Raw genomic sequence first — 27,409 nt, 5'->3', positions numbered from 1 at the left:
AGGCTGTTTTCTGTCTCTGAGGATTGTCTTAATTCCTCCCATGATTTCCCAGGCCACTTTCTCAGGCAAGACTGAGAAAGCTATGCGGCCTGCAATTTCTACAGGCACTATGCTGCCTGCTTCAGAGTTAGCATCCATAAGATGCCACCTATAAGTGAACACGAAACTGAAGAGTAGATCTAACCATGGACAGTATTTCTCAAGTTATCCATGACTGTGAGACGTGTGCCACGATCAAGCAGGCCAAGCAGTTGAAGCCGCTATAGTACAGTGAGCGTTGGTCCAAATATAGGTATGGAGAGGCCTGGCAGATTAACTACATCACACTGCCCCAAACCCGCCAAGGCAAGCGCTTACGTGCTCACGATGGTAGAAGCCACCACTAGGTGGTCGGAAACCTACCCTTTGCCTCATGCTACAGCCCGTAACACCATCCTAAGACTTGAAAAGCAGATCCTTTGGAAGCATGGTACCCCTGAGAAGACTGAGTCAGACAATGAGACTCATTTCAGGAATAACCTTATAAACACCTGGGCTAGGGAACATGGCATTGAGTGGGTGTACCATATCCCCTACCATGCACCTGCTGCAAAGAAAGTAGAGAGGTACAATAGACTGTTAAAGACTACCTTGAAAACGTTAGGTAAGAGATCTTTCAAAAATTGAGAGCAGCATCTAGCAAAAGCCACATGGATAGTTAACACCCGAAGTTCCACCAACGAAGCAGTCCCAGCCCAATCCGAGCCCCTGCATAAAGTAGATGGAGACAAAGTCCCAGCAGTACATCTCAGAAGATTGTTAAGAAAGACAGTTTAGATCAATTCTACTTCGAGTGCAGACAAACCCATTCGTGGAGTTATTTTTGCTCAGGGACCAGGTTGCACATGGTGGATAATGCGAAAAGATAGAACAACACAATGTGTACCTCAGAGAGATCTGATTGTTAGGTGAAGATCATGAATGAATGCCCTTGTCTGTATATAATGTATGTGTTGTAGAGTTAAAATATATATATATTAATTTTGATAATAAGTTGACAATATGGGGATAAGGGGTGGAATGTCCTGGGGTGACTTTATGATACTGGTATCCCCAATTGTCTGGTTTATGTTATATATAAAGTTCTGCACCTTTAAGACTGGGTGTGAGAGCGAGAGCAGAGAGATGAAGAAGCAGAGTTTGTGTTAAAGAAAAACATCACTCCCCCACATCCCGCTCCTGGACTGTGGTATCTGCAGCACGGACAGACAGCGGGACAGAGCTTCTCTCTGGCTTTTAGTTAGTTCTAGCTAGCTGAGGCAGAGGAGTTCCCCGGACCTTTGTTTTTTCCCTTTTTTCTTAGATCGGTGCAAACCTGCTCTGGACTGAACACCCAGCCAAACCCCGGGAGCTCATGCCTTTGGCCCACTGGGGCCTGGGCCTCGGCACTTTCCAGCGCTGAAAAGACTGATAAGAACCTGAGCGAGCCCAGCTACACCACATGAAAAGGACTTTTCTTCCTAGACATGCCATTCCATTGAACAGCGAGAGGTTTTATTATTTAATATTATTCAATTTCTGTTAAATAAGCAGCTTTTTCCACTTCTCTCCAAGGAATTTTTTTTCCTTTCCTGGACCAGTTGGTGGGGAGGTGGCATTTCCCAGGGGAAACCCCCATTTGGAGTTTTCCTCCCTAATTTGCCCTAAACTAGGACACACCCCAAACCCCTTGTGAAGTGCGGCCCAGGTGTTCTGATTGGGTTTGAGTCCCTGGGGGTTTCTCCCTTGGTGTGCTGTTACCGCTGAAGATCAGTAGATCACGCGAACACAGGTTGAGGTGTGGTGCAAGAAAGAGCAGAGTTTATTTTTCCTCCCAGGATTTATAGGCTTCCTACCACGGCCAGGGACTGGATGGTCAGGATAACACTTTCTCACTGCACTGGCCATGAGAGGTGCCCATTACAAGACGTGTAACAGAAGGAATGTACACATATCTATGTTTATAGTTACTGTCCTGGGAAAGTCTTTAGAAAACTATGTTAGCAAGCTCAGAGGCTGAGTTTTCAGGGCGACATCTCACCCTTTTTAGTTTAACAAAAAGAAAAGAAAAAGAAAAATGAACAAAGAAACTAGCAACGTTATAAACAATCAAAAAATAAATAATAGAAAAATACAATACTCCATACAATCAGAAGGCTGTAATTTCAGGGTGATATCTCACCCTTTCGTTATTACAAAAAAAAACAAAGAAAAAACCAGAAAAACAACAAAACTCAAAATAAATGACACAGTTGTCCAACATCAACACCTGCTTGTGGATGGCTCTCAATTTGGTCACGGAGGCAGAATCCATGGCTAAATTGAAAGGTGCCTGGGAAAACTTATGAAATGCTATGACAGCAGCCCGTAATTCTATCAATTGGGCTGATCCAGCCTCATGACTCTCTAAAAAAAACCCCAAAAAACAAACCAGCGACATCAATGGAAAGATTAACGTAATAAACTTGAGAAGGAGAAACTGCTCACAGAACCTTCTTCAGCATCTACTGTGCCAGTGGGTCAGTGTCAGAGGTGACTTTAAAATCAGAGTCCCCATTTAATAGACCAAAAGAGGGAGACAGTTCTGTCGTGGTCAGTCCCATATAAGGACACAACCATGTAAAAATCCATCAATATCTGGACATCATTCATGCAATGTCTGCACTGAATGCAAAAAAAATAATTGCACCTCCAAATGCGGGACTGTTTGTCCCAAAATTATTTTGACCCTCAAATAATTTCAAGGAGGTTGTTTCAGGAGTCACTTGCAGCTCCAGAGAGGGCTAAAGCCCCATATCATCGGCAAATGCCGGCAAATTTTGCATGCCTTATGGCAAAATCTCCATTGATATCTCTGCATGGGCTCAGCATTAATGATAGCTGGCACCAGAAAAGCAAATTTCGGTCTGTCATCGGGATGCAAAGGAATAGCAAAAAACAATCCTTCAGATCCACAATGAGGACTAGCCAATCAGCAGGAAACATGGCAGGCGAAGGCATGCTAGCCTGCATCATCCCCATGCTTTCCATCATAGCAGTAACTTTCTGGAGGTATTGCAGTAACCTCCATTTCCCAGACTTCTTGATACAGAAAATTATAGCAACCCCCATTTCCCAGACTTCTTGATACAGAAAACAGGAATGTCCCAGGGATTGGTTGAAACTCCAGATCACTGTGATCCGATTGTCCTTGCATAATGTCACGGATGGTGACTAGTCTATCATGAGAGAAGACAACAGAAAATGCTGAACAAAGAGTCAGTATCAAGTTCTTCTTTGTGTTGAATGTGTCAGCATCGGGTCCATCAGCAAACCTGTCAATTGTGATGTCCATGCCAGTGTCAAAACTCACGGAAGCTAGTCTCTGACAGCATCTCACCAAGGATGGACCGGGTGCAGACCCGTTCAGGATGATCCCTGGCTGTCAAACAACAGTCCGTGAACCCAGGGAGGTCCAGGGAACCCGAAGCCACCATCTCCCCGCAGCTGGTTCTCAGCTCTGCAAACATAAAACTCAAAAGGCACAAGGTGAGCAAATCCAGGTCCCACAGCGATAGAAACAGGAGGGGTGCGTGTGGAACCCATGGCAGAAATGCACCCCAGGAATTCCGAATCAACGTCCCCTAGGTGAGCAATGGTGCCTTGGGCAGTGACATTCAACCACGCCACAAGAAGAGCACTCATGGCCTCACCCACCGGACCAAAGCATTTGGAAGCACATGGAATGCCTGATACGCTCAGCTGCACAGTCATTTCACAGAAGGACAAAGTCCACAGGCCAGCTGAAGAGGCTCCAGCAGCCTGGGACCCCTGGCCCGTCAAGGCCACCGGCTTTTCCCCCGCGGCATCACCACCCGAGCCAGTGGTAAACAGCTCAGGACCTTGGTCTGACACAGCCGCAGGAGGCGGCGGGGGAGGGGTGGCTCCAGCCGCAGGCTCGGGCGATGCCCGAGAACCCGAGGCGGGGGGGGGGGTGGGGGCAGTTCAGCACAGCCCGCCTCCCGCGCCGGGGAGGGCCGAGGCGCCGGTACAGGCCCAGCCTGCGAAGCCGCGGCATTGTCCTCCTCCGCTGCCAGGGAACAGCCCGGGCCCGCAGGGGGAAAAACCGGCAGCGTGGGGTCCGGGCCCGGCCCGTCCCCCACCCCGGGGCAGGGCACTGCCCAGCCGCAGCAGGGACACGGGACAGACCCTGAGGCGCCCCCCAGGGCCGGCGCGGCCCCCCGTTCAGGCACCCCCCCCTCGGTCTGTGCCGGGAGGGCACACGGAGGTGGCGACCCCGACCCGGGCTTCCACCGCCGGGGTGCGGGCTGAGGCGGCGTTACACCCCCCGGGTCCGCGGCGCCCCGGACAGCCTGCCGGCAGAAATCCAACCCCGCCCCGGGCTTCCACCGCCGGGGCGCTGGCCAAGGCGGCGTTACACCCCCCGGGTCCGCGGGGCCCCCGTTCAACCTGCTGGGGGCCCCGGCGATCCCAGGGGAGCCACCTCGGGACCCGACCTCAGAAAGCCACACCTCCGCCAGATCCCGAGCAGCCGGAGCACCCGGGGCTGATAACCGACCAGGAGACACTCGATCAGGGAATCGCCTAAAGCCTCCCAAGCTGACTGCGAAAAAATCGCTTCAACCACAGGGAAAAACCCCTCTATTCTGCCATACTCACACAATCGCTGGAAGTCAGCATACGAAACATCAATCCCTCTTTGATCAGGCACCGCATGCCATATCTCCAGAACCAGGCCCTCCGTAAGAGAAAGCCCAAAACCATCCATAGCCACAGTCTAGACAGTACCCTGTAACACATGTGCAAGACACGGCGGGGTTCACCAGACGTTACCGCTGAAGATCAATAGATCACGCGAACACAGGTTGAGGTGTGGTGCAAGAAAGAGCAGAGTTTATTTTTCCTCCCAGGATTTATAGGCTTCCTACCACGGCCAGGGACTGGATGGTCAGGATAACACTTTCTCACTGCACTGGCCATGAGAGGTGCCCATTACAAGACGTGTAACAGAAGGAATGTACACATATCTATGTTTATAGTTACTGTCCTGGGAAAGTCCTTAGAAAACTATGTTAGCAAGCTCAGAGGCTGAGTTTTCAGGGCGACAGTGTGCTTCTATTGGTCCCTGACCCTGAACTCCACCCTCAAAGCTGGAAACCCTCGGGGGTTCTGTCCCTGAAAAACCCCTGCTGTGCCTCTGTTCAGAGCTCTCTGTTCTTGACCTGAGTTTGTTCCCATGCTGAATAAATGGTTTCATGAACGGGAGCCCGTCTCGGTTGGTGTTCCATGCTGGTCCCCAGAATCCTGCGGCTTCCCTGGACGAGATCCTGAGGTTGCTGACTGCAACAAGGGGGGGTTTAGTATTAGCAATATGTCAGCATCTGTGGCTCGGCCCAGCCTGTGGCTGGGACCCACAGCCTCCATCCCCTGCCTGGGAGCCTCTGGGGTCTGGCCCAGCCCCCCCAGGCCCTGGGGGACCAGGGCCGGCCTCACCATGTTGAAGTCTGAGGCACAGAGTGCATGCCCTTATCTCTGATACCTGGCTCTGACATCCAAGAAAATACTGAATTTCATATAACACCATAAAAACAACTGTTGAAGTTAAATAGAAAAGCTAAAGTGTGTGTAAATTAGAAGGTTTTCTTAAGTCACTGGGTGAAAAAGTTAAAATTCAGATTTTAAACTAGTTTAGAGAACAGAAGACAATATGGAGGATTTAGGGTGTTGTCTCTTGTCCTTCTTTTTGCTTCATCTTCTTCTGGAGGTTTTTAGGTAATAGTAAATGATTGGATAGAGAATGCTGCAGTGCAGCACACAGGTGTTGGGTCATTGGGTCGCTAAGAAAAATAATTCACATGTCTATTGTTAATTGGGTGAAAATAAGTATAAAGATAAAAGAGATGTGTATTTTGAGGCCATTTTGTGCCTTTCAAGCCAATTTGAGCCAGGCGATGGTGGGTTGAACTTGAGCAGAAAGTCTGGGGAAGACATGCCAAGTCTTTTGATAATACATTAATAAACATGAGAAACAAGAGCCTAACGAGCCTTTGGAGTATCCTTCCTGACACACAACCAAGATAAGTGAAACTCCCCGTGAGGGAGTATCCCAGAAGAACTCGGCCCTGAAAAGACCGAGATCGAGCGACACACCAGAGCTCCATTCCTTTCTGAGGCTGGAAAAAAAGAGAAAAAAGTTCCTGGGCTTGTGGTTTTTAAAATGTGGATCATCACAGAGGCAAATCTAATTTCTAAATGGTACAAAATGTTGTCACTTCTCAGAACTAACCAGCTATTGGCCTGTCTCAGGCACAGAGGAAGCTCCCAGCAGTTTCTCTCAATGAAATCACTTCTGTGGGTGGTTCTTACTTCTTTTCCTAAATGTCACTGAATGTCAACCTACCACAGACCCCTGACGAAGGAGTAGACCAAAGCATGGAAAATCCTGAATGGTGTAGACAAGGGGAGGATATGGGCCAAACCCTGAAAGAATTTTCTGACCCTATAGCCTGGGACTTTCCATGTGAACAAATACAAAACCCAGCTGAGGTGGAAAATGTCTGAAAGAGAAGTGTAATGATTATTCTAATGAAAAAAACCTGATGGCAAGAAGCTGGGCCCCAGCATACGTTTATTGCACACTGCTAGATACTGTAAGGCAGGAGATAAAGGCAGGGGAGCAGGGAGATAAATCAGCAACTACCCCAGTCACTCAGGTTGCAGCTAAAACAGACAGTGAGCTTAAGCCAACAGCTAAACCAGACAGTGAGCCTAAGCCACTGGCATTTGCTACTGTGGGAAAGAAGCACAAAACCAAAACAAATCAGCCAGTGGATGATGATGATCCGGGGGAGGGACCCTCAAAGCCAGCTCCAGCAACTGACTCAAAATCAGAAGTCACTATTGAGTCCTTTTTCCTGAAGGACCTTTGTGGCCAAAAGGATTATACTCAATGACCTGATGAATCTGTAATTAGTTGGTTAATTTGTCTTTGGGATGCTGCAAGTGAGGCTACAATTCTGGGTGGTACTGAAGCAAGGCATTTGGAATCCCTGTCACATGATCCAGATATTGACCAATGAATGATAAGAAGGGTTAACCCTCACAGTCTCTGGGCACAGATCTTGAGAAGTGTGGGACAAAGACATCTGTGTACAGACAATCCCTATATGCAGCAAACCCAGTGGAAGACCATAGAACAAGAGATTCAGTGCTTGAGAAAAATGACAGTGGCAGAGATTGTCTTCTCAGCTGACCAAACAACTAAAAATAGACTTGGTACCATGTACATCCATGATGTGGCAAAAACTTGTATGACTTGGGCCACAAAAATTCACTTCTGCTTTAGCCATAATGAAACAGATGACAGGAATGAGACCGTACTTGATATGGCAAAAAACGCTCCAAACATATGTAGATGCTGTGCATGGCCCAACACATGGAAAATCACAGCTCTGGAATCATGTCTGCAGAAATTAGAAGATAAGATAGAGGAGAATCACAAGAAACTCAGAAAAGAGATTAAAGATGACCTTCTCCAAATCTCGGCAGTACAGATCAGAAGTTCTGGTACCAAACACAGACATCCCCCAGATAGGGAGAGAAGGTACATCCCACTAGGTGAGCTGTAATTCTTCCAGCATGATTGTGGGGAAAACATGTGGAGATGGGACGGAAGACCCACTGGTGCTCTGGGGCAACGGGTGCAGTAACTGAAGGACAGCAAGACTCAGAGAGGAAGTTCCACCAAAAATGAAACAGCTCCAGTTACTCGTAGCTGAACTGCCAGGCATAATGATGAAGACATGTTCTTGAAAGAACCTCTTAAGACATATGCCCAGGGAAGGAAGGATAACTAGGCTTAGAGGGGCCCTACGTCTAACCAGGGAGAGGCTAGGGAAAAATGTATCATTTGGACTGTGTGGATTAGTTCACCTGGCACATGAGAACCACGAAAATATGAGGCTGTCTCAGTTTTGGAAGACAGGTGTCTGCTGGGGAGGGCAGGAGCCTCCCTTGGAATGAAAATGTAGACCCCCTCCCTCTGAATTATTATAATTTTGAAATCAAGGGGCTCTCAGGCAGACATCTGGGGATAGGAATAACAGTTCTTTACTAGTATGCATAACGAGGCAAACAAACAACAATAACTACAGCGTTAACAACAAAACAGAACTGGGGACCTCGTGACAGCCTTCTCGGCCGAGATGGGAAGGGTAGGAGGAGAGAGAGAGGCTTTGCTTCACAAACCTCCTCGGGCGGGCAGTCAGTCCTGGTGCTCCTGCAGGACTCTGAGGAACACTAAGCTGGAACAGCAGGAATGAGCAAAGATCCCAGGCCGGTGGATGAGGTGTATCAGCAGCTTCGCAGTGGTGGCTGGCACTGCTACATGTCCCGGCAGGACAGGGGGTGCGACGCCCACCAATGAAGAGGGAAGAAGGAGAAAAAGAAGCAGCAGCTTTGTCTGGGTGACGGCAAATCCCCTTCTCCCCGCAGCAACAGCTCCCAGCAAGTGTCCTTCTCTGAAGCCAAAGAAAATCAGCAAAACTGCCTCCACCCTCCCTTTTTCCTGCCCCACTTCCCCCCTGGGCTCAGCCGAACTCTGTTTCTCAAACACCCACTAAGTACCAGCAGTCAGGTTTTCCCTGCAACTAATGGGTAAGAATTCCACAGGTGAGCAAGAACTAAAGGAAGGACTCCTAACCCCCAACAATGGTTCATATCCCATAGCCATTTTTTGTGCCTGGAATTGTCACTGCTCCCTGCCCCTCCTCCCCCAGCTTGGGGATATTGCAATGGGTGAAGTGCGGCCCAGGATCCTGCAGGGGGCTGGGCCCAGGGACTGTTTTTCCTTCCGGTGGGGGTGATCGGCACAGCGGCCATGAGGCATGGTGGATGAGTCTGACCTGAGATCCTGTTGCCTTGTGGCTTTTGGTTTATTTTCTTCTTTTGGCGCTGTAATCAGGCCCTGGCAGCTTGCTTCTCTGCTTCTCTGCTGCTTGGAAGCCCAGAGCCAGTGCATGTGGTGCCGAGACTCGGGAGACAGGAGCATCCCAACAGGGCTGTTTTCTCTGTGCGATGGCCTGACTTCAGGACCAGCTATTGCCAGTGAGCTGTGCAAAGGATCAATCCCCTGCCCAGCCCCCTGCTGTTTACTGCAACTGCTTTGTGGGGTTTTGCTACACTTTGATTCGCTACCTCGGGTCTGCTCACCTCTGCTGTTCCAATCCTCCACTCTGAGGTTCCTGCTGCAATCCAGCTTGAGTTAAGAAAATTAGGAAATTAAGATTTTAACTAGAATGTAATCCTATGCATATGTAATAATTTAGGGAATAAGTAGGGAATGAGGGGCAGTGGTAGGGCACACACATCTTTGAGAGGTGACTTCACGTGCCGCCTGGCCATAATAAACATACCCTCTCTAACTTCAAATAGTTAGAGCCCTTTGTCCATAATTTTACTGCTTCAAGCTCGCCACCCAGAGTGGAACTGAGACCAGCTGGTCCCTGTGAATTTTGTAAGATGAGCCATCTCCCCTCTACCCCCTCGTCTGAGCCACCATTGCCAGTGGAGAGGGTGCTGACTTCACACCACCGTGCCCCCTGCAGCCACGGGGCAATCATCACAGCTGCCCTGCCTCTCTGGAGCCCACCAGCACCCCTGCCACTTGTGGTCATAACTACACCAAAGGGGGAACTGCTTGATGGGCAAGAGAAGGCTGTTGCTTAGTTTCTGTTTTGTTTGTTGTTGCTGCTGTTGTTGTTGTGTTTGTCTTGTTATATATATTCTAGTAAATAACTTATTTCTTTTCCCATATCTTTTCCTGAAAGCCCCGTAATTTCAAAGTTATAATAACCTGGAGGGAAAGAGGTCATATTTTCCATTCCAGGAAGGTTCCCACCTTCATGGGCAGACACCTGTCTCTTAAACCAGGATATCACTCTTGACTCAAATAGTTAGAAATGGTTTGCTTTTAAGTGGGGGATTCCAAACACTGGGTGGAAAGCACAGCTAACATGGAGTGTTCTACCCCATGGCTTCAAAAGAGCCCCATTATATTTGACAATCAGTTAAAAAAACAAGTATTAAAAAAAAATCTTAACAGAATTTGTCTTGGGGTGATTTTATGATGATCCTCTATTTCCTAATCTTCTGCTTTATGCAAAGAAATGGCTGCTGTAGTTTTAAGGTGAATAAAGGGGAGGAGCGGAAGCCTTTGAGCTCCTACACGGCCTTTATTCAAAGGCTCTCAGCAGTGTGCCTGCTGTGGTGCAGATCAGACTTTGCATTGTTGCTTTCGCTAGATTATTTTTTTGCTAGCTGGAGCAAGAAGTTTCCTTTTTTCCTTCCCCTGGCCTGGAGGCTGCACTGGCAAATCCTTTCGGCACCTTCTGTTTTGTTTTCTCTTGAACTGTTTGGCTTGGTTTTCATCCAAAGTCAGGTCATTGCTGAGGCGGTTGATCTGGGACCTGTGGTAAAACATTTCAACAGAGTAAAAGCATGATATTTTTAGTAAAAGCCTGTCTATACAAGCCAGCCTTTGGTATAAGCAATGATATTAAAGGTAGTGTCCTTGAAACTCTCCTGAAGCAGAGAGAATGAAAGAAAAACAATAGCCTTGTGTATTGGGGAAAGAATGTAAACCATATGTATTAACCAATAGTAGCTTGTTAAGCCCGCAGACCCTGTCAGACCCTATAAAAGTGTGCTAAAGATAGAAATAAACAACTTTCGCCATATTTCTGTGAAGACTTGGTGAATAGTCTGAGCAGTTTCTCAATATCTGGTGCTCCAACAGGAACTTTCTGCGGGCAGAAGGATTTGGTGGTAGAGCCAGTGGAGCGGATCAGTGGGCGGGAAGACGCGGACGCGGATCGGTACTGCGTAGGCAAGTCTGTGCACGGGAGGAGGCAGACGCGGGCCTCTGGGGGAGACCGAGGGCGAAGGAGCTGGGGCGAAGACCGAGGGCAAGGGCGCATCAGCACCCAGGAGGAGGGGCCACTACCCTCCCCTGCCCATGGCCACAAAGAATGGATGGGTTTGTGGAAGCACAAACTGCTTCTAAGAATTTTCATCAAACAAAGCAAAGCAATCAAGGATATGGACCTTGGAAAGACCGTTTTATGGGCTAGAGATAATAGGCGTGGGCACCTCCAGGTTTTGCTGCTGCCTTTTGCAGCGGAAGAATGGAAAGACAGAGGAGATTTGTTGTGGAAGAAAACGATTACAGGGAAAAGCAAGGACACTCTGTCTCTCGGTCCAACTTGGCAGATTGTAATTAATACCTTAAAAACAGGAAAGCAAGATATGCTCAGGCTGCAAGCGCCGTAATTCTCAGCCAGCAGCAGCCGCCTTTACCTCCCACTGCTGGGCAAGCATTCCTGTCTATGCTGCCCTTGGAGAGAGGGGGGGAAGAGCCAGAGAAGAAAATAAGGAGATGTTCAATGTTTTTAAATTGATTGTAGAAATACAGGGACAAGATATTAAATCTACTGTCGCCCTGAAAACTCAGCTTCTGAGCTTGCTGACATTCCCAGGACAGTAACTGTAAACATAGATATGTGTACATTCTTTCTGTTACACGTCTTATGTTGGACATCTCTCATGGCCAGTGCAGTGGGAAAGTGTTATCCTGACCATCCAATCCCTGGCCATGGTCAGAAACCTATAAATCCTGGGAGGAAAAATAAACTCTCTTCTTTTCACCACACCTCGAGCTGTGTCTGTGTGATCTATTCAGCACCAGCGGCAACAATCTGCCTTTGAAGAGAAGCCAAATCTAGATCAGTTTCTGCCCGAACCAGGGGGGCATGGGGGAAACATTGGAGCGTGCGCAGAGAACAAAAGCACCCCCCATGGCAGAGGCATTGCAGAAGAAGCTCCAAGGCCATGCTAGACAAATATCAGCAATTACAGAAACAGTTGAACAGAAACAGGTGGCTCAGACAGCTTCAAAGAGACACAAAATAGCCAAAAAATCGCTAACTATATGATATCTAGTTCTAAATTCGTCACTGTAATTAAAAGTTAAGAAGCTGCAATGATCAACGTTGTTACCACCTGGCCCTGAGAGACTTTTCGTGTAACATTGCCTGTTTTTGTAAAATCGTGCCCCTTTTCCTCTATCTGTGAATGAGAAAAACATTGAGAGAAAGAACTGCATTTGTTAAAGTTAACTTTGTGAGTTGTTTTTTTTTTCTCTTTGTTTTTCCCATCTGCAAGAATATGTGGGGGATGTCAAGAAAGATAACAGCATCAGAGCAGCAGTAAAGTGGGCAGTTCTCCCCACCCCACCCCCCACCCCCGCTCCTTCTCCAAGAAGAGGCACTGGGATAGCACCCAGTTTGTTAAAAAGTCATGATTCATTGGTTTTTTAGAATGTTTTTATATACCTTTTTAGAGTTAATTTTGTGTTTTAAATAGTTGTGAGTTTGTGCAGTTGCAGTTTTTTTGAGTTTTACTAGAGAAATTGTTGTGATTTTTTGAAAGTTTATAAAGCCCCTTTTTAAAAAAGTGTTTAAGGTGAAGAGTAACAGAAGTAAAAGTTACCTTGCAATAATTAGTTTTAAAACCTAATGTTAAAATATTGAATGATTTACAGCTACTAATGCAACAACCTTCCAATTAATGTTATCTACAAAAGATATTGATGGTTTAAAAATTACTAGCTAAGAAAACTTCACTGCACAAGACAAAATTAAGTTAAGCATATATTACCCATTTATTTGTTTTTTCCACAATTCTAATAAGATAATTTCAATGTGAGGCCTTCTGTTATAAAAAACACGTATAACAGCATATATATCAATTCGGACTTCAGATTTTAATTAAGAATTGGACGTGATGTTTTTGAAAAGTGCTACAAAAGCTGAATGGAAACTTGCCGAATCATGTGTTGTTGTGGTTTTTCCCTAGTAAAACTGCACTTTAAAAATCCTAGTAAACTTAAGCATATACCAAGCAATTCCTATTATGAATAAGTATTTTCAGTAACATTTACAGTTATTGTGAGTTATTCTCAAAGCCAGATGACACAGAATTGTGATGTATTTGTTACATTTTTTGTACTTCTTATAGTGAATCCATGTTGCTGTTATATTGTGTTTAAAAGGTATATATCAAACTTTCAGTTGCCTTATTATAATAATAAAGTTATGTTTTTATTTGATATAGATTAAGTGTTAATAGAATTAAGCAAAGTTAAGTTTTATTATGTTTAGGTTTGAATGTTTTTAAGTTAAGTTCTATAACTTTGATATTCCTTTAAAGTTAAGTTTTATGATTTCCTTTTGTCATAATTAATTTTTATCAGGTTTAAATATTGTTTAATTTGAATTGTTTTATGTTTTTTTGAGGACACTTGCTTAAACTGCGAAGTATAGTTATTTTCCTAGAGAGATGAAGATGACTAAAACTGAAACAGCTGTGATGGAACACTGATGAACACCTCCTTGTGGATAGAAGTAAATGCAGCCTGTGACACCCTTGATTTCATTGGGAGTTCTATTGTTTGTTGCAATCTCTGCAATTTTTGTTTGTTATAGCTTTCTTAATTTTCAGTGTTTCCAGAATTCCAAGAAAATGTATCATTGCTGAGGGTCAGCTGCCATGGGAGAGTGTAGTGGTTTAGATCTGCCAATTTCGATTTCCCGGCCAATGCACCAAATAAATGTCGTGGTTTTAAAGCAGCAACTAAAAAATCTCTAGAAAACTTACTTATTTCTTGCTGTGAGATATGGATTAGAACAAGAGCAAAACAGGCTTAAAACTTAAAAGGAACAAAGAAAGTTTATTAACAAAAACTACAAGAATAAGAAACCAGAATAAAACCTTCAGAAAACCCTTTTTTCCCCCCCACTACCCAACCATTCCCTTGTTCACATGACAACATAGAGACAAAAAAACATTGGTGTTTAAAACAGTCCCAATTCTTGCTATAATCCTTTCATCAGTCTTTGAAGAGAAAAAGAAGTCTTCTTCTGCTAATCTATGGAGTTTCTCACAAGAAAACTATTTTTCTTTATAGCTTTCTATTTCTCTGATGCCAGCTGGCTGGAAATTCTGCCATCAGTTTACTCCTCCCATTTCACATCACTCTAAGGTGTGTTATGGGTCAAATGAGTCTAGGGATGTCATTTATAAGGATGAGTTATTCAAAGGCAAAAGTTCTCTTCATCTGTTTTTGTGAGCCTCTCTGGAAACAGAAGTTTTCTCTTTGACTCTTAAAGGCCACAAATCTTCAACTATTACTTCTCCCCCTCTGTTCCAGCATCTCACAGTATCACAACCACTTCACCATTTATTCATTAACCACACTTTGAAACACTCCATTCCTCCCAATATACTCTGTCATGAATTAAAGGAGTTTTTTTTTTAAGAACACTACTGTCCATCTCCATAGCTTTAACAGAAAAATATTTCAGCTTATTAAAGCATCTCCTTATTTCTCTTCCCCCTCTAAAACTTAATTCTTTTTGTCACTGTTTTTGATAGTTTGTGGTGTCTCCTTACATGTTGATCACTCCCTCTCTCTCTTCCCCTCTCTCTGGGAAAAAGGATTAATCTGCAAGTCTCATCCAGGTAGTAAAAGAGTTAAAGTCTTGCTCAAGCTGCAGATGTTCATGGTGTCAGGTTTCAGTTCAGCGGTACAAACTGCAACCAAGTCAGGCCAGCCGGCTCCGATTTTGTCCCCCCCAGCCCTCTGCGGCCTTGTCCAGCCTGGTGGGGGGGCGGGGGGAAGAGGCTGAGCCGGAGCCTGTTACCTCATCAGAAGCCGGAAACCAAAGAGAGCCAGAAATTCCCAGGCTTACATCTTAAGGTAGGTGTTCACAGGTTGATCTCACTTTTCAATGGTTAAAACCACTGTCAGTTCTCAGAAATGGTTAGTTATTGGCTAGGAGAAAAAACTCCCATCAGCCTCCAGCACTTTCAACTTCCCTAGCTCTCAAAGCCAGCCTTAAAGGTGCAGAACTTAATATATAACATAAACCAGGCATTTGGGGATACCAGTATCATAAAGTCACCCCAGGACAGAAAGGCTTCAGATTGAGCCAACTGCTGAATGGTTTATTTGGTCTGTTACCTAAGGCTTCTGATCATTTACTTTGTACAAATGCATTTCAACAGTTTTCTGTGTTTTTAGAATCTCCTAGCTGCTACTATTGAGAACCTTGTTCTAAAAATGAGTTAAGAGGCATCTTTCCAGTTTAAAGCGTAAGGCCCTGGCCAAGCCTTAAATTTACCTGGACAGAATGTTTGCCAACAGATCCAGATATTTTCTGTACCAAATCAGTATTTGATTCACTTTTTGACTTGGCAATTTGACCTTATTAATATGACTGCTGGATCAATTTTGAAGTGGGCTTGGAGAATCATTTCCGGAGGTGGTTATCCAATCCTTCACTGATTTTTTTTTTGTTTGTTTGCAGACTATAAGATGCTGGTGCAGTGTTTTAGTGGTTAATGATAGTTCTATATTACATATGTTATTAATAATATTTATTATTTGGTTGATTTTTAACTGCTATAGGTTTTTTATTCATTGTACATATGGTTTTGTGTTGATATTGATGTACATGACAGAAGTATATCTCATTTTTTATTTTTTTTTTAAAAACAGGGGGAATTGATGCCCTAGAAGCATTTGATTAGTGTAATATGTGCATTAGAAATTTGGACCACAATAATGAAATATTTATTTTGAAAATTTAGAAAGATTATATAATCTAAATTTACAATTGGCTGTACCACAGCTAAGCCAAAATGATTCATTAACTTTAAGGGGAGAAGTGTCTATGTTTTGTTGACAGGTTCAAAAAGGTCACCTGTTCATCTGACCAGACTGTCTGCCTCTGAAAACATGAGATCCAGTGAACAGAGAAGTCACCAACTTGGTACTCCAAACGAGATCAGAGGTGGAACTGCCATGACACAGTTGTGTCTGAAAACTACACTGCTATATCTGTATATCTTCTGCCTCTCTATAGCTACTGTCCTCCCTGCAGTGGACAGGGAAGCAGAGGAGATACTCTAGCCTAGAACAGAGAAACTAAACCGAGGCCCTTTCCCTTGCTGAGATGGAAGTGTAGCTTTATTTCTTGGGTTCCTGTGGAGAAGGAGAGCAGGAAGGAAAAGGAAGAATATTGATAAGCGCGTCTTTTTGAAGGCAGGGAGAAGAGGGTGGATTACTTTCACACAGCCAATAAGGGGAACGGGGGAGAAAGAAATAAGGAAATTGAGCTTACATTCTACATTTTCGGGGGTACATTCTTTGGGTCATACCATTTTTTCTAAATGCATTACAACACTACACAGACAGTTTGCCAACAGAAATTTTATGTTGTTATCATGGTGTTGTGTCTCTACCAATTTTTCTTCACTTATTCTGTGTTTTAAGATTTTGAAGGATGTGAAGAACAACCTGAACATCGTTGCCCTCAGTCACTGATTGGCTGCCAGGTGATGTCACAAGAGCGGCGGATGTTACAAAACTGAATCGCATTAAATAATAGTCTGTTTGTGAGAAAAATTTTGTAGAATATCTAAAAGAGTATAGAGACTCCATATGACTGTGTATAAAAGCAAAATTATAACTGTATTTTACCCTTCAAGCAACTGCATAAATGCCAGAACATGTGTGTTGAAAGTAGTTAGATAATAGTTTAAGAGTTTAGCTTGTGTGATAATTGTTATTTGTAAGTTACTGATAATTTTAGAAAAGATACTAGTATAAAGTATAAGTATTCCCCCTTCAAGAGTTAAGGTGAGCATATTTGAAAGTTCATTTAACTTTAAACCTTAAAGGAATTCATTCAACAAATTACAAAAGCCTGATTAGCTGTGATTCTGAAAGCATGGTGTCATTTGCATGGAACAAACTGCTTATAGTAATTGTGTTGTGTATAGTCCCAACCAACTGTCTGCTAACTAACATCCAAAAGTGACAGAACATATGGGACACTCTAGCACATTTGACAGGTGTCTTAGTTTAGGGCAAATTAGGAAGGAAAACTCCAAATGGGGATTTCCCCGGGGAAATGCCCCTCCCCACTAAATGGTCCGGGAAAAGAAAAAAATTCCTTAGAGAGAAGTGGAAAAAGCTGTTTATTTAACAGAAATTGAGTAATATTAAATAATAAAACCTCTTGCTGTTCGATGGGATGGCAAATCTAGGAGGAAAAAAAGTCCTTTTCATGTGGTGTAGCTCGGCTCTCTCAGGTTCTTATCAGTCCCTCCGGCGCTGAAAAGTGCCGAGGCCCAGGCCCCGGTGGGCCACAGGCGTGAGCTCCCGGGGTTTGGCTGGGTGTTCAGTCCAGAGCAGGCTTGCAGAGATCCAAGAAAATTGGGAAAAAAACAAAGGTCCAGGGAACTCCTCTGCCTCAGCTAGCTAGAACTAACTAAAAGCCAGAGAGAAGCTCTATCCCACTGTCTGTCCGTGCTGCAGACACCACAGTCCAGGAGCGGGATGTGTGGGAGTGATGTTTTTCCTTAACACAAACTGCGCGCTTCTTCTTCCCCCTCTCTTGCTCTCAAAGCCAGTCTTAAAGGTGCAGAACTTAATATATAACATAAACCAGACGATTGGGGATACCAGTATCATAAAGTCACCCCAGGACAACAGGCCAAAAATCAATGTGTCTAAGCCTAACCACACCTGGAGATCCTTTTTGCACCTGTCTCATAGGAGTCCCTGAATGGGATCCTCAAGCATTTAAAAGTTTAATTAGCAATGAATGTTAGTCGCACTGTTGGCTTCACATCAAGACAATTTGAAGCCTTTTGGCAAAAAAAAATTATCCAAGTTCTCAATGTTGCCGTAAGGCCCCCAGAAGAATTAGACCTGCTAGGCTCCACCAATACCTCAGGTGCATGGATAATGTTTGAACCCCCGACAAAAAGCCACTCCAATAAAGTGATGCAACATTGGGCTACAGTTAACCCTGTAGTTGATCTTATCACTAATATCAAAAGTAAAGTCTTTTATTCACGGTGCAATCTCACAGGACAACTACCAAGGTGATTACCTAGTTCAATATTCTTAATTTGTGTAGATAGAGCATGGAATGAGATTCCTGCTAGCCCACACGGAGGACCCTGTTACCTTGGGAAACTTACTTTGTTCCATCCAAACTTACAGCAATGGTTGAATATAGCTGGTAAAATAAAAAACATCAAACAGTCAAAACAAAGCCTGAATAAATTACAATTTGACGATGTTAGAGACACAGACTTTTAAAGTCATGGTATAATATAGCTAGCCTCCTTTTTTTCACTCCAGGAGCAGCTGCTGCTAAAGGCTTGTCAACTCTAAAAAGGCTCGCTTGCTGGATCAGGAAAGACCTGAACTTAACATCAACAATGTTAAGTGAACTTTCAGCTGATGTGAGTGGTGTACACCACACCGTATTGCAAAATCAAACTGCAGTTGATCTCTTGCTCTTAGCACAAGGACATAGTTCTGAAGAGTTTGAAGGTATGTGCTGTTTGAACTTTACTGATCATTCAGTTCCAACCCAGAAACAACTAAGACAGCTACAGAATGGGCTACATGCCCTCAACGAAGATAGTGACCCCATCGGAAGTTGGTTAGCCAACTGGGGCATCACTGGATGGTTGAAGTCACTTGTGCTGAAAGGGGAATGAATTTTACTTATAGTATTAATAGAGATAGTTATTTTAAGCTGTATGTTATCTTGTATCTGTAGAATTGTAAAACGAATCGCGTCTAAAGCCTGGCTTGTGCTAGAAGGGAAATGGGGAATTGTAGTAAAACATTTTAACAGAGTAAAAGCATGATTTTAGTAAAAGCCTGTCTGCACGAGCCAGCCTTCGGTATAAGCGATGATATTAAAGGCAGTGTCCCTTGAAACTCTCCTGGAGCAGCGAGAATAAAGAAAAACAATAGCCTTGTGTTCTGGGGAAAGAATGTAAAACAATATGTACTAAGCAATAGTAGCTTGCTAAACCCGCGGACCCTCTTGGACCCTATAAAAGTGTGCTAAAGGTAGAAATAAACGACATTTGCCATACTTCTGTGAAGACTCGGTGAATAGTCTGAGAGGTTTCTCAATAGGGACCTGTGGGGGATTGGTGGGGGCTGATCCAGGCCCAAAACCTCGGAAAAACTGAACCAACAAGAGAAAGGACAGCAAAATCCACCAAATTCATCTGCTGTGAGGAGACGAAACCCAGAAGTTCAACAGGTTTCCATCTGTTTTGCCTGAGCTTCTGCGTGAACTTCTTTTTTCCCTTAGCAGAAGCAGAGCGGACACCCACCATTTTTGCCTTCCTCTCCCCACAGCCAGTCAGCCTCTTTATTTCTTCCCTGGGTATTTTGAGTTTTTTGTTCTACTTTGGGGGGAGGGGAGGGGATGGATTGGGGGGTAAGGTTCCGAAAGTTCAATATCTAGCATTTATTCAATCTTTTTCTGTGCCTTGCCAGCACCTTGCTTTGTTAATAAATAAGTTTTTTTTCACTTTCACAGACTGGTGTTAATTTCTCTCATTGGCAAAAGGGATTACTGAAGCCCTTCTCTTTAGAGGAAACACTCATTCCGGAGTGTTTTCTCCCAAATTTGTCTCTAAACTGAGACAAATTTTATGACAATGTGTAGATGACCAACAATCAAGACTAAAAGTAAGTGCCTTGATGCTGCTGTGTTAAATTTCTTGGGACAATCTGGACACAGGATGTAAAAAAAAAAGGCACAAATAGACAAAGAAGCAGTAATATATTTTAGTTCTGAGATCTTGCAGGAAAAAAGAAGCTTGGGAAGCAGCTGAAAAGAAGCTGTATGCCAGACTCCAGAGCTAAGGACTACAAGCCTTCTTAGGTATGTCCGGATGGTGTCAGTTATGGATTGCCAACTGGGGGTATTTGCAAAACCCTCTGTATGGTCCTCCACTGAAAATACTTGGTAAGTACTCCTGAGAGTCAGAGGGCCTAGAAAGCCCTGAAAGAACCTTGACGCCAACCCCTGAATTGGGACTCCCACACTTAAACCAAACCATTTGAGTTGTTTTTGCATGAAAGGATGTACCTGGCACTAGGGGTACTGGCACAGCATTTGGGTTCATGGAAGCAGCCTGTCCAAACAATTGGACAATGTAAAGTCTAAAGTGTCGCTGTTGACTGTTGCTGTAGGACACTCAATGATTCACACAGTCACGGCTCCCGTATGACAGGGAAAAAACTGGTTTTCTTCTTACAACTTCAGTATTAATAGATTCTTGGCAATGACCCGGGATTGCATAGTTAGGTTACCACCTTTCCAGTCACATTGGTCTTGCGAGACGTCCATCAAAAGACGTGTATCAGAAAGAATGTATACATATCTATGTTTACAGTCACTGTCCTGAGAAAGTTTTTAAAAACTATGTCAACAAGATCAAAAAACTGAGTTTTCAGGGTGACAGTTGACCTCCTTAAAGAAAGACACAGGACACACTTTTCCTGGAGCAAAAGAAGGTCTTGGTTTAATCATGCATCTCTTTATATAGAGTTGTACATCTTGTGTCTATCCCCAATTGGTCAGTAACAAGTTGTTACCCCATATTGATTGTTCACTCAATCCCCAAGTGTGTATGTGCAGAAAAGGGTTGTTTGTGCCATACTGTTTTCATTTTTCTACCTGATGGTTGAAAACAGTTTATACACATGGCTAGTGTTTTTCTCAGTCCTGGAGTTCTTAGGGAAAGCAGGTTGTTTATCACAGCCTTAGAGTTCTGTTCTCACGAAGGGCTGTCAGATTTCTCATGGCTTATGTCATCTCAAGTCAGGATTCAGTTTGTGAGGCCTCTATGGCCTTCTGTTTCACCACCTCAGTAAAGGATGACCCGGATACCTCAGTGTCGCTAAAGGACACTAAATGATTCACACAAACACCTCTCAGTGTTAGAACAGGAAAGAAGAAACTTTATTCTCTGACTCCAGTATTTATAGATTCTCAACAATGACCAGGGATTGGTTAACTAAGTTACCACCTTCTCAAGCACACTGGTCATGCGAAACATCTATGAAAAGACGTTTCTTAGAAGGAATGTGATAAACAACTTATGTTTATAGAACTTCCATGGGAAAGTAACTAAAACCATGAAAACATTATCAGAAGGTTTTAATTTTCAGGGCGACACCTGAGACAGGTGGTAGCTGCAGAAAAGCACAAAAGCTGATATGTGCCCTGTCACTGTCGGACACAAAATGATTCACACAGATGCAGCTCGAAGTGTGATGAAAGAAGAAAAAAGTTTATTTTGTTCTTTCAGTATTTATAGGTTTTTGACAACAACCAGGGATTGGATAGTCAGGCTACCACCTTCCCAACCACACTGGTGTTGCAGTCTGCAACCACAGGATTGATGTGCGGAATAAAGGGACTCTATAACTAGCAGAGTGGTTATAAGAGCAGGTATGAATTTATTCAGCTCTGAGGTGCATGGGGATATCTCCTCCAAAAAGCATGCACACCTTTTTGATTGGGTTTTCCCTTTTTATCCTTTACAGAGCAGGTTTACACGATATGCCTAATACATATTAATTTCCTAACCCCGCCTGTCTTCACTTCATATTACAATTAACCTCCATGCCCTTTTCAGTCCTTTGGCCGCTTTTTGGGACTTCAAATCCGTTTCTTCCAGCTTAGGGTCTGAGGAATCTCCTTTATCCTGTGCTGCCTTTGTCTTTGCATCTTGTTTGTGTATTCCAGCTCCTTATCTCATCTTGCAGTCTGACTCTTTTTCCTGTTCTTGTGGATTAGGGTGTCAGGGTATGGTTTTTGTCAGACACCCCTTTTAGTCAAGCATTTCTTTCTAATTCTTAATTTCTCTGTTTCAGTCCCCCCTTTTCTAGAAAATCAGTAAATTCTTTTACTTAGCCATACTAATGCCTTTTATTTTTCGGTCTACTTTTACAGCTTGCTCTCCTCGGTATGTATCCCTCATTGCATTACCATATGCTGCTGCTAGGGAAGTCAGTACTGCCATCCGTTTTAACATCTTCCAGTTCCAAACAAGCATTGAAATTGATAGCACCAGACTTAGACCTACTAATGCCAGTATTATAATGATAGGGTGGCAAAGTGTATTCAAAACTCCAGTTGCAGTTGGTGACCATCCAAAGAGTGCATCCCACCAGTGATGATTTGTGTCTTGGTTTACTCTTTGTAATACTTTGCTTATTTCCTTTGTATCATGATAGACAGTAATCAGAGTCTTTTGCCCGTTTTCCTGGATCTCCTTTAGGATTTTTGCCAAATCTTGGTGGTTCATTAGCTGTCTTACTAATGTCAGGTTCATTCCAATGGGTGTAGGTGATAATTTATGGTACATTGTATAGTTAGATCTTATCAACTGGTGGGATGTAACCGGTGCTGAATATAAAAAATCACACCCTACAATTTTAACAAAATTACAAATACAAAAGTTAGAATGGTTCTTAATAGGCAAATTTACATTGTTATCACCTATTTCTACAGAAACACACACAGTTCTTAGACATACACAGCCTAAGCCAATATATACAAGCACACTCTTCTGACTAGTATCAGGATGAATCTCAAAGTGGCAGATGCTTTGCTCAGTGTCTAAACATATGTCTTGTGCATCAATCGTGTTAGCCTCACAGATAAACCCTTGTTGTTCCCGGGTAACACAAGATTCCAAATTCACAGTTTGCCACCCCCCATTCATCAACCGGGCCCATGCTCTATGCTCCGAGGGGTAGAGAACTGCCCCTTCATGATTTAATCCTAATGCAATAATAGGGTGGATATTGTAAATTGTGGCATTACGTATAGTCAGCACAAAGGCAGTAGCTATTTCGGTGATAGGGTCATAAGTAAAATTTACCAGAGTCCACCAAGACTGAAGTTTTCTTTCTAAATTATTTGCATTGTCCCAGACAATTTTCCTAATTTCAATTGGAAAAGCACCTTCACTTCCTTCTCTTATTACTGAAGCAACTATTGATTGCATCCATAATTGTGCCTGTATGCAGCTAAGGGCTAATGACACATTATTTTGGGCAATATTTAGTGCTTTTATTATTAGCTTGTGGTCTTGGTCCCCAGCCTCTTTCCACCTTGGTAATATTTTAGAAACTTCCCATTAGTTAGTTCCTAGTGCTAATAAAGAGGATTGTATGGGTTGTTTTAGTTTCATCAAATCACTTGTTGCAGCAGCTAATTTATTCATTAATATTTCTGAATCAATTCCATTTAATACTCCTAACCCTGTTCTTAATATTCCAGTTAAGTCTCTTTTCATTCTGCTCCTGAAGTGTATCTGCTTTTGTAACCATGTTGCCCAGCCCTCAGATGATGTCTTTAGGAAAGAGGAGCAGGCTGGCTGAATCTCAGAGATGTTAGTTTGCATTAGTAATTCAATATGCTTGAGAGACCACTCTGGATTAAATAACAGTTGTTGTTGTCCTGTATTCCTTATTACATATGGACCAACTTCATAAATTTTAGGTTCATTCTTAGGTTTAACTTTAGATGGTGTGGTCTGAGCTTGGGTTACAGTTGATTTGGTCATTGCAATAGGCACGGCTTTCATTCTAAATTTGAATGTTAACCCTTTATCCCCACGACCCCAGAGGCAGACCACATCCACTGTTTGTACTAATGTAAAATTATACCAACAATCCAATTTACTTAAACGTTCACAAACTTCCCAGTGCTTGCCCATAGGAGAAGCTGAAACACTAATTTGAACTGCCTTTTCATAGTTAGTCCCATTAATCATCCGGCATCCTACCCTGATTACTTCTCCAATAGTCCCTTGAAGGGTCCATAACCTTTGTTTTTGCCATTCTTGCTTTTTATATATCTGGTTTTCATGCATAACTACATTGATAGGTTTAAATCTCTTATATCAGAGTGTTTTCACATGAATCCAGTGGATTGAATGAAAGCTTGGGACCAAGGCCATTGTCCTAGGGTGACTTTATGATACTGGTATCCCCAATCGTCTGGTTTATGTTATATATTAAGTTCTGCACCTTTAAGACAGGCTTTGAGAGCAAGAGAGGGGGAAGAAGAAGCGCGCAGTTTGTGTTAAAGAAAAACATCACTCCCACACATCTCGCTCCTGGACTGTGGTGTCTGCAGCACGGACAGACAGCGGGACAGAGCTTCTCTCTGGCTTTTAGTTAGTTTTAGCTAGCTGAGGCAGAGGAGTTCCCTGGACCTTTGTTTTGTTTTTTTTACCCAATTTTCTTGGATCTGTGCAAGCCTGCTCTGGACTGAACACCCAGCCAAACCCCGGGAGCTCACGCCTGTGGCCCACCGGGGCCTGGGCCTCGGCACTTTTCAGCGCCGGAGGGACTGATAAGAACCTGAGCGAGCCGAGCTACACCACATGAAAAGGACTTTTTCTTCCTAGATTTGCCATCCCATCGAACAGAAAGAGGTTTTATTATTTAATATTACTCAATTTCTGTTAAATAAACAGCTTTTTCCACTTCTCTCCAAGGAATTTTTTTTTTTTCCTTTTCCCGGACCAGTTGGTGGGGAGGGGAATTTCCCTGGGGAAATCCCCATTTGGAGTTTTCCTTCCTAATTTGCCCTAAACTAGGACAGCCATTCAGCATTTTTCTGGCTAGAGGTGCTTTCCAATTCTTGAATTACACTTGTGGTTACAAGTAAAACAAACAGACTGACTTTATTGACTAGGTTTTTTCAAGCTAGATCATGGAATGCTCCCAACTGCAATGTACTCATTTTGCTCTAGTAAGTTTAAGCTTCAGTTCATTGTCACCCAGTGTTGCTTTCCAAGGGGCTTCTGAAGCCTTCTTCACTCAAGAATGGTGAATCCAGGTGCTCTGTTCCTTGATCTTAACTGCAGTGAAGGTGGTGAGGATCACCTGGAACGGTCCTTCCCACTGTGGTTCTAAAGTTTTTTCTGTAAGAGACTTAACATACACATAATCTCCAGGCTGTATGTCATGCACTGGCCCATCTAGCCCTCTGCTCCGGGTTACAGCCACATGTTTCTCAATTGCTTTGAGCTGTTTGCCTAGGGCTATCATATAGGCAGTCAGCCTCTCCTCCCCCACTTGGGTAGACAATCCCTTTTGCACACCATATGGTCTCCCATAAAGCATTTCAAAGGGACTTAGTTTTTCTTTGGCTCTGGGCTTGGTTCGGATCCTCATCAATGCCAGTGGGAGAGATTGGGGCCAAGGTAAATTAGCTTCTTGTCCCAGCCTCACAATTTGCTGTTTAATTAAATGATTCATTTTTTCTACTTGGCCACTTGACTGGGGGCGATAAGGGGTATGGAGCTCCCAATCTATCTCCAGATATCGACTGATATGTTGTACTATTTTTGAGATAAAATCTGGCCCCCTATCTGAAGATATTGTGGCTGGAACCCCGAAGCATGGTATTACCTCTTGTAACAATACCCTGGTTACCTCCCGGGCTTTGGCAGTCCTGGTGGGAAAAGCCTCTGGCCACCCTGAAAAGGTATCGGTTAAAACCAACAAATATTGATACCCCCCTTTTCTTGGGAGTTCTGAAAAGTCAATTTGCCATTACTGTCCAGGCCCATGGCCTTTTCCAATTTGACCGAGTTTTGGTTTGGGGGTATTCTTAGGTTTAGTCTGGAGGCAAATGTCACACTGCCGAGTTACCTGAATGACAGTAGAGTATAAATTTCTGGCAGTAATCTTTTCAATTAGATAGCTATACAGGGCATCTATTCCCCAGTGTGTTTTCTGGTGCTCTTCTCTTACTAGTGACCATAACAAATGAGAAGGGATGACTATTGTCCCTTCTGCAGTAATAGCTCATCCCTCTTGGTTATATTTTCCCCCTTGATCTTGAATTAGTTTTCTATCTTTTCTAGTATATACTGGCTTACCTTCAAGGGACACCTGTCCATCAGGGATTAAGGCTCCCTCAATTGTTATCTCACCTTTTGCTGCTTCTTTTGCCTCTCTGTCCGCCAGCTCGTTTCCTTCCTCCAATTCTGAGCTCACCTTCTGGTGTGCCTTAATGCGCATAATTGCTACCTGCTCAGGTAGCTGGACTGCTTCCAGTAGCCGCAATATCTCCTGCGCATGTTTGATGTTTTTTCCTTGAGAGTTTAACAGTCTTCTTTCTTTCCAGATGGCCCCATGTGCATGTACAACCCCAAATGCATATCTCGAATCTGTATAGATGTTTATTTTTCTTTCCTTTGCAATCTCCAGGGCACGGGTTAGAGCGATGATCTCTGCCTTTTGTGCAGAGGTATCTGTTGGCAAAGGTCCAAATTCTATTACCTCTTTGCAGGTGGTAACTGCATACCCGGCGTGTCGCTTTCTATTGATGATGTAGCTGCTCCCATCAGTGAACCAGGTTTCTGCATCATCCAGCGAGGTGTCTTTCAGGTCTGGGCGGCTGGAGTAGGAAGCTTCGATGGTCTCCAGGCAGTCGTGGTGTACCAGCTCCCCTTGATTCCCACTGAGAAAAGAAGCTGGGTTGATAATGTTAGTTACAACTATCTCTACATCATCTTATTCTACCATGATGGCTTGGTATTTCAGGAACCTTTGTGGGGAAAGCCAGTGCCCACCCTTTACTTCTAGGACTGCAGACACTGTGTGAGACACCAATACAGTCATTTTCTGGCCCAGGGTGAATTTGCATGCTTCCTGAATATTCAGCACCACTGCAGCAACAGCTCTAAGGCATCCTGGCCAACCCTTGGCTGTTGTGTCTAGTTGTTTGGAGAAGTAAGCAACTGCTCTTCGGTACGGACCCAAGTCCTGGGCCAGTATTCCCAGGGCAATTCCTTGCTTCTCATGGGAAAACAGGAAGAACGGTTTACTAACATTTGGGAGTCCAAGCGCTGGAGCCGACATTAGGGCATTCTTCAGCTGGTGGAAGGCTTGTGTGGCCTCTTTTGTCCACTGGAGTTCTCTGTTCCCACTTGTAATGAGCGCATACAGAGGTTTCACAAACAACCCGTAGCTGTGTATCCATAGTCTGCACCATCCTGTCATTCCTAAGAATGTTCGCAGCTCCTTCACTGTTTGAGGTTTCGGGGTTTGGCATATTGCTTCTTTGCGATCTTGCCCTAGAGTCTGCTGTCCAGCACTGATCTCATAACCTAGATAAATTACTTTTGGCTTCACTACCTGGGCCTTTTTCTTTGATACCCTGTATCCCTGAAGTCCCAGAACGTTTAGCAGGCTTACAGTCCAGGCTATGCATGCCTCTTTTGTCCGGGTGGCTATGAGGATGTCATCCACATACTGCAATATCTTTCCTTCTTCTGGGGGAGCCTCCCAGGATTCCAGATCCTTGGCAAGTTGCTCTACAAACAGAGTAGGAGAGTTTTCAAATCCTGAGGCAGCACAGTACAGGTGAGCTGGGATTTGCGCCCACTTCTGGGGTTTTCCCATTCA

The 27,409-nt window shown here is 43.9% G+C and overlaps 1 protein-coding gene across 1 annotated transcript; it reads right to left on the bottom strand.

Moving 5' to 3' along the window:
* Positions 1–3,836: 3,836 nt before the first annotated feature.
* Positions 3,837–26,863, bottom strand: LOC148183332 (uncharacterized). Its single transcript, XM_088061441.1, is given in 6 exon segments — positions 3,837–4,621; positions 10,745–10,939; positions 21,963–23,522; positions 25,933–26,029; positions 26,282–26,462; positions 26,757–26,863. Coding segments are annotated over 6 exon segments (2,925 nt in total).
* Positions 26,864–27,409: the final 546 nt, after the last annotated feature.

Source organism: Pseudopodoces humilis, chromosome 12, assembly GCF_049639895.1.
Source record: "Pseudopodoces humilis isolate 2021_Gansu_Grassland_sample_001 chromosome 12, ASM4963989v1, whole genome shotgun sequence".
NCBI classification, from domain to species: domain Eukaryota; kingdom Metazoa; phylum Chordata; class Aves; order Passeriformes; family Paridae; genus Pseudopodoces; species Pseudopodoces humilis.
Note: the sequence above shows the minus strand (reverse complement) of the source record. Positions and strands in the feature narration are given on the sequence as shown.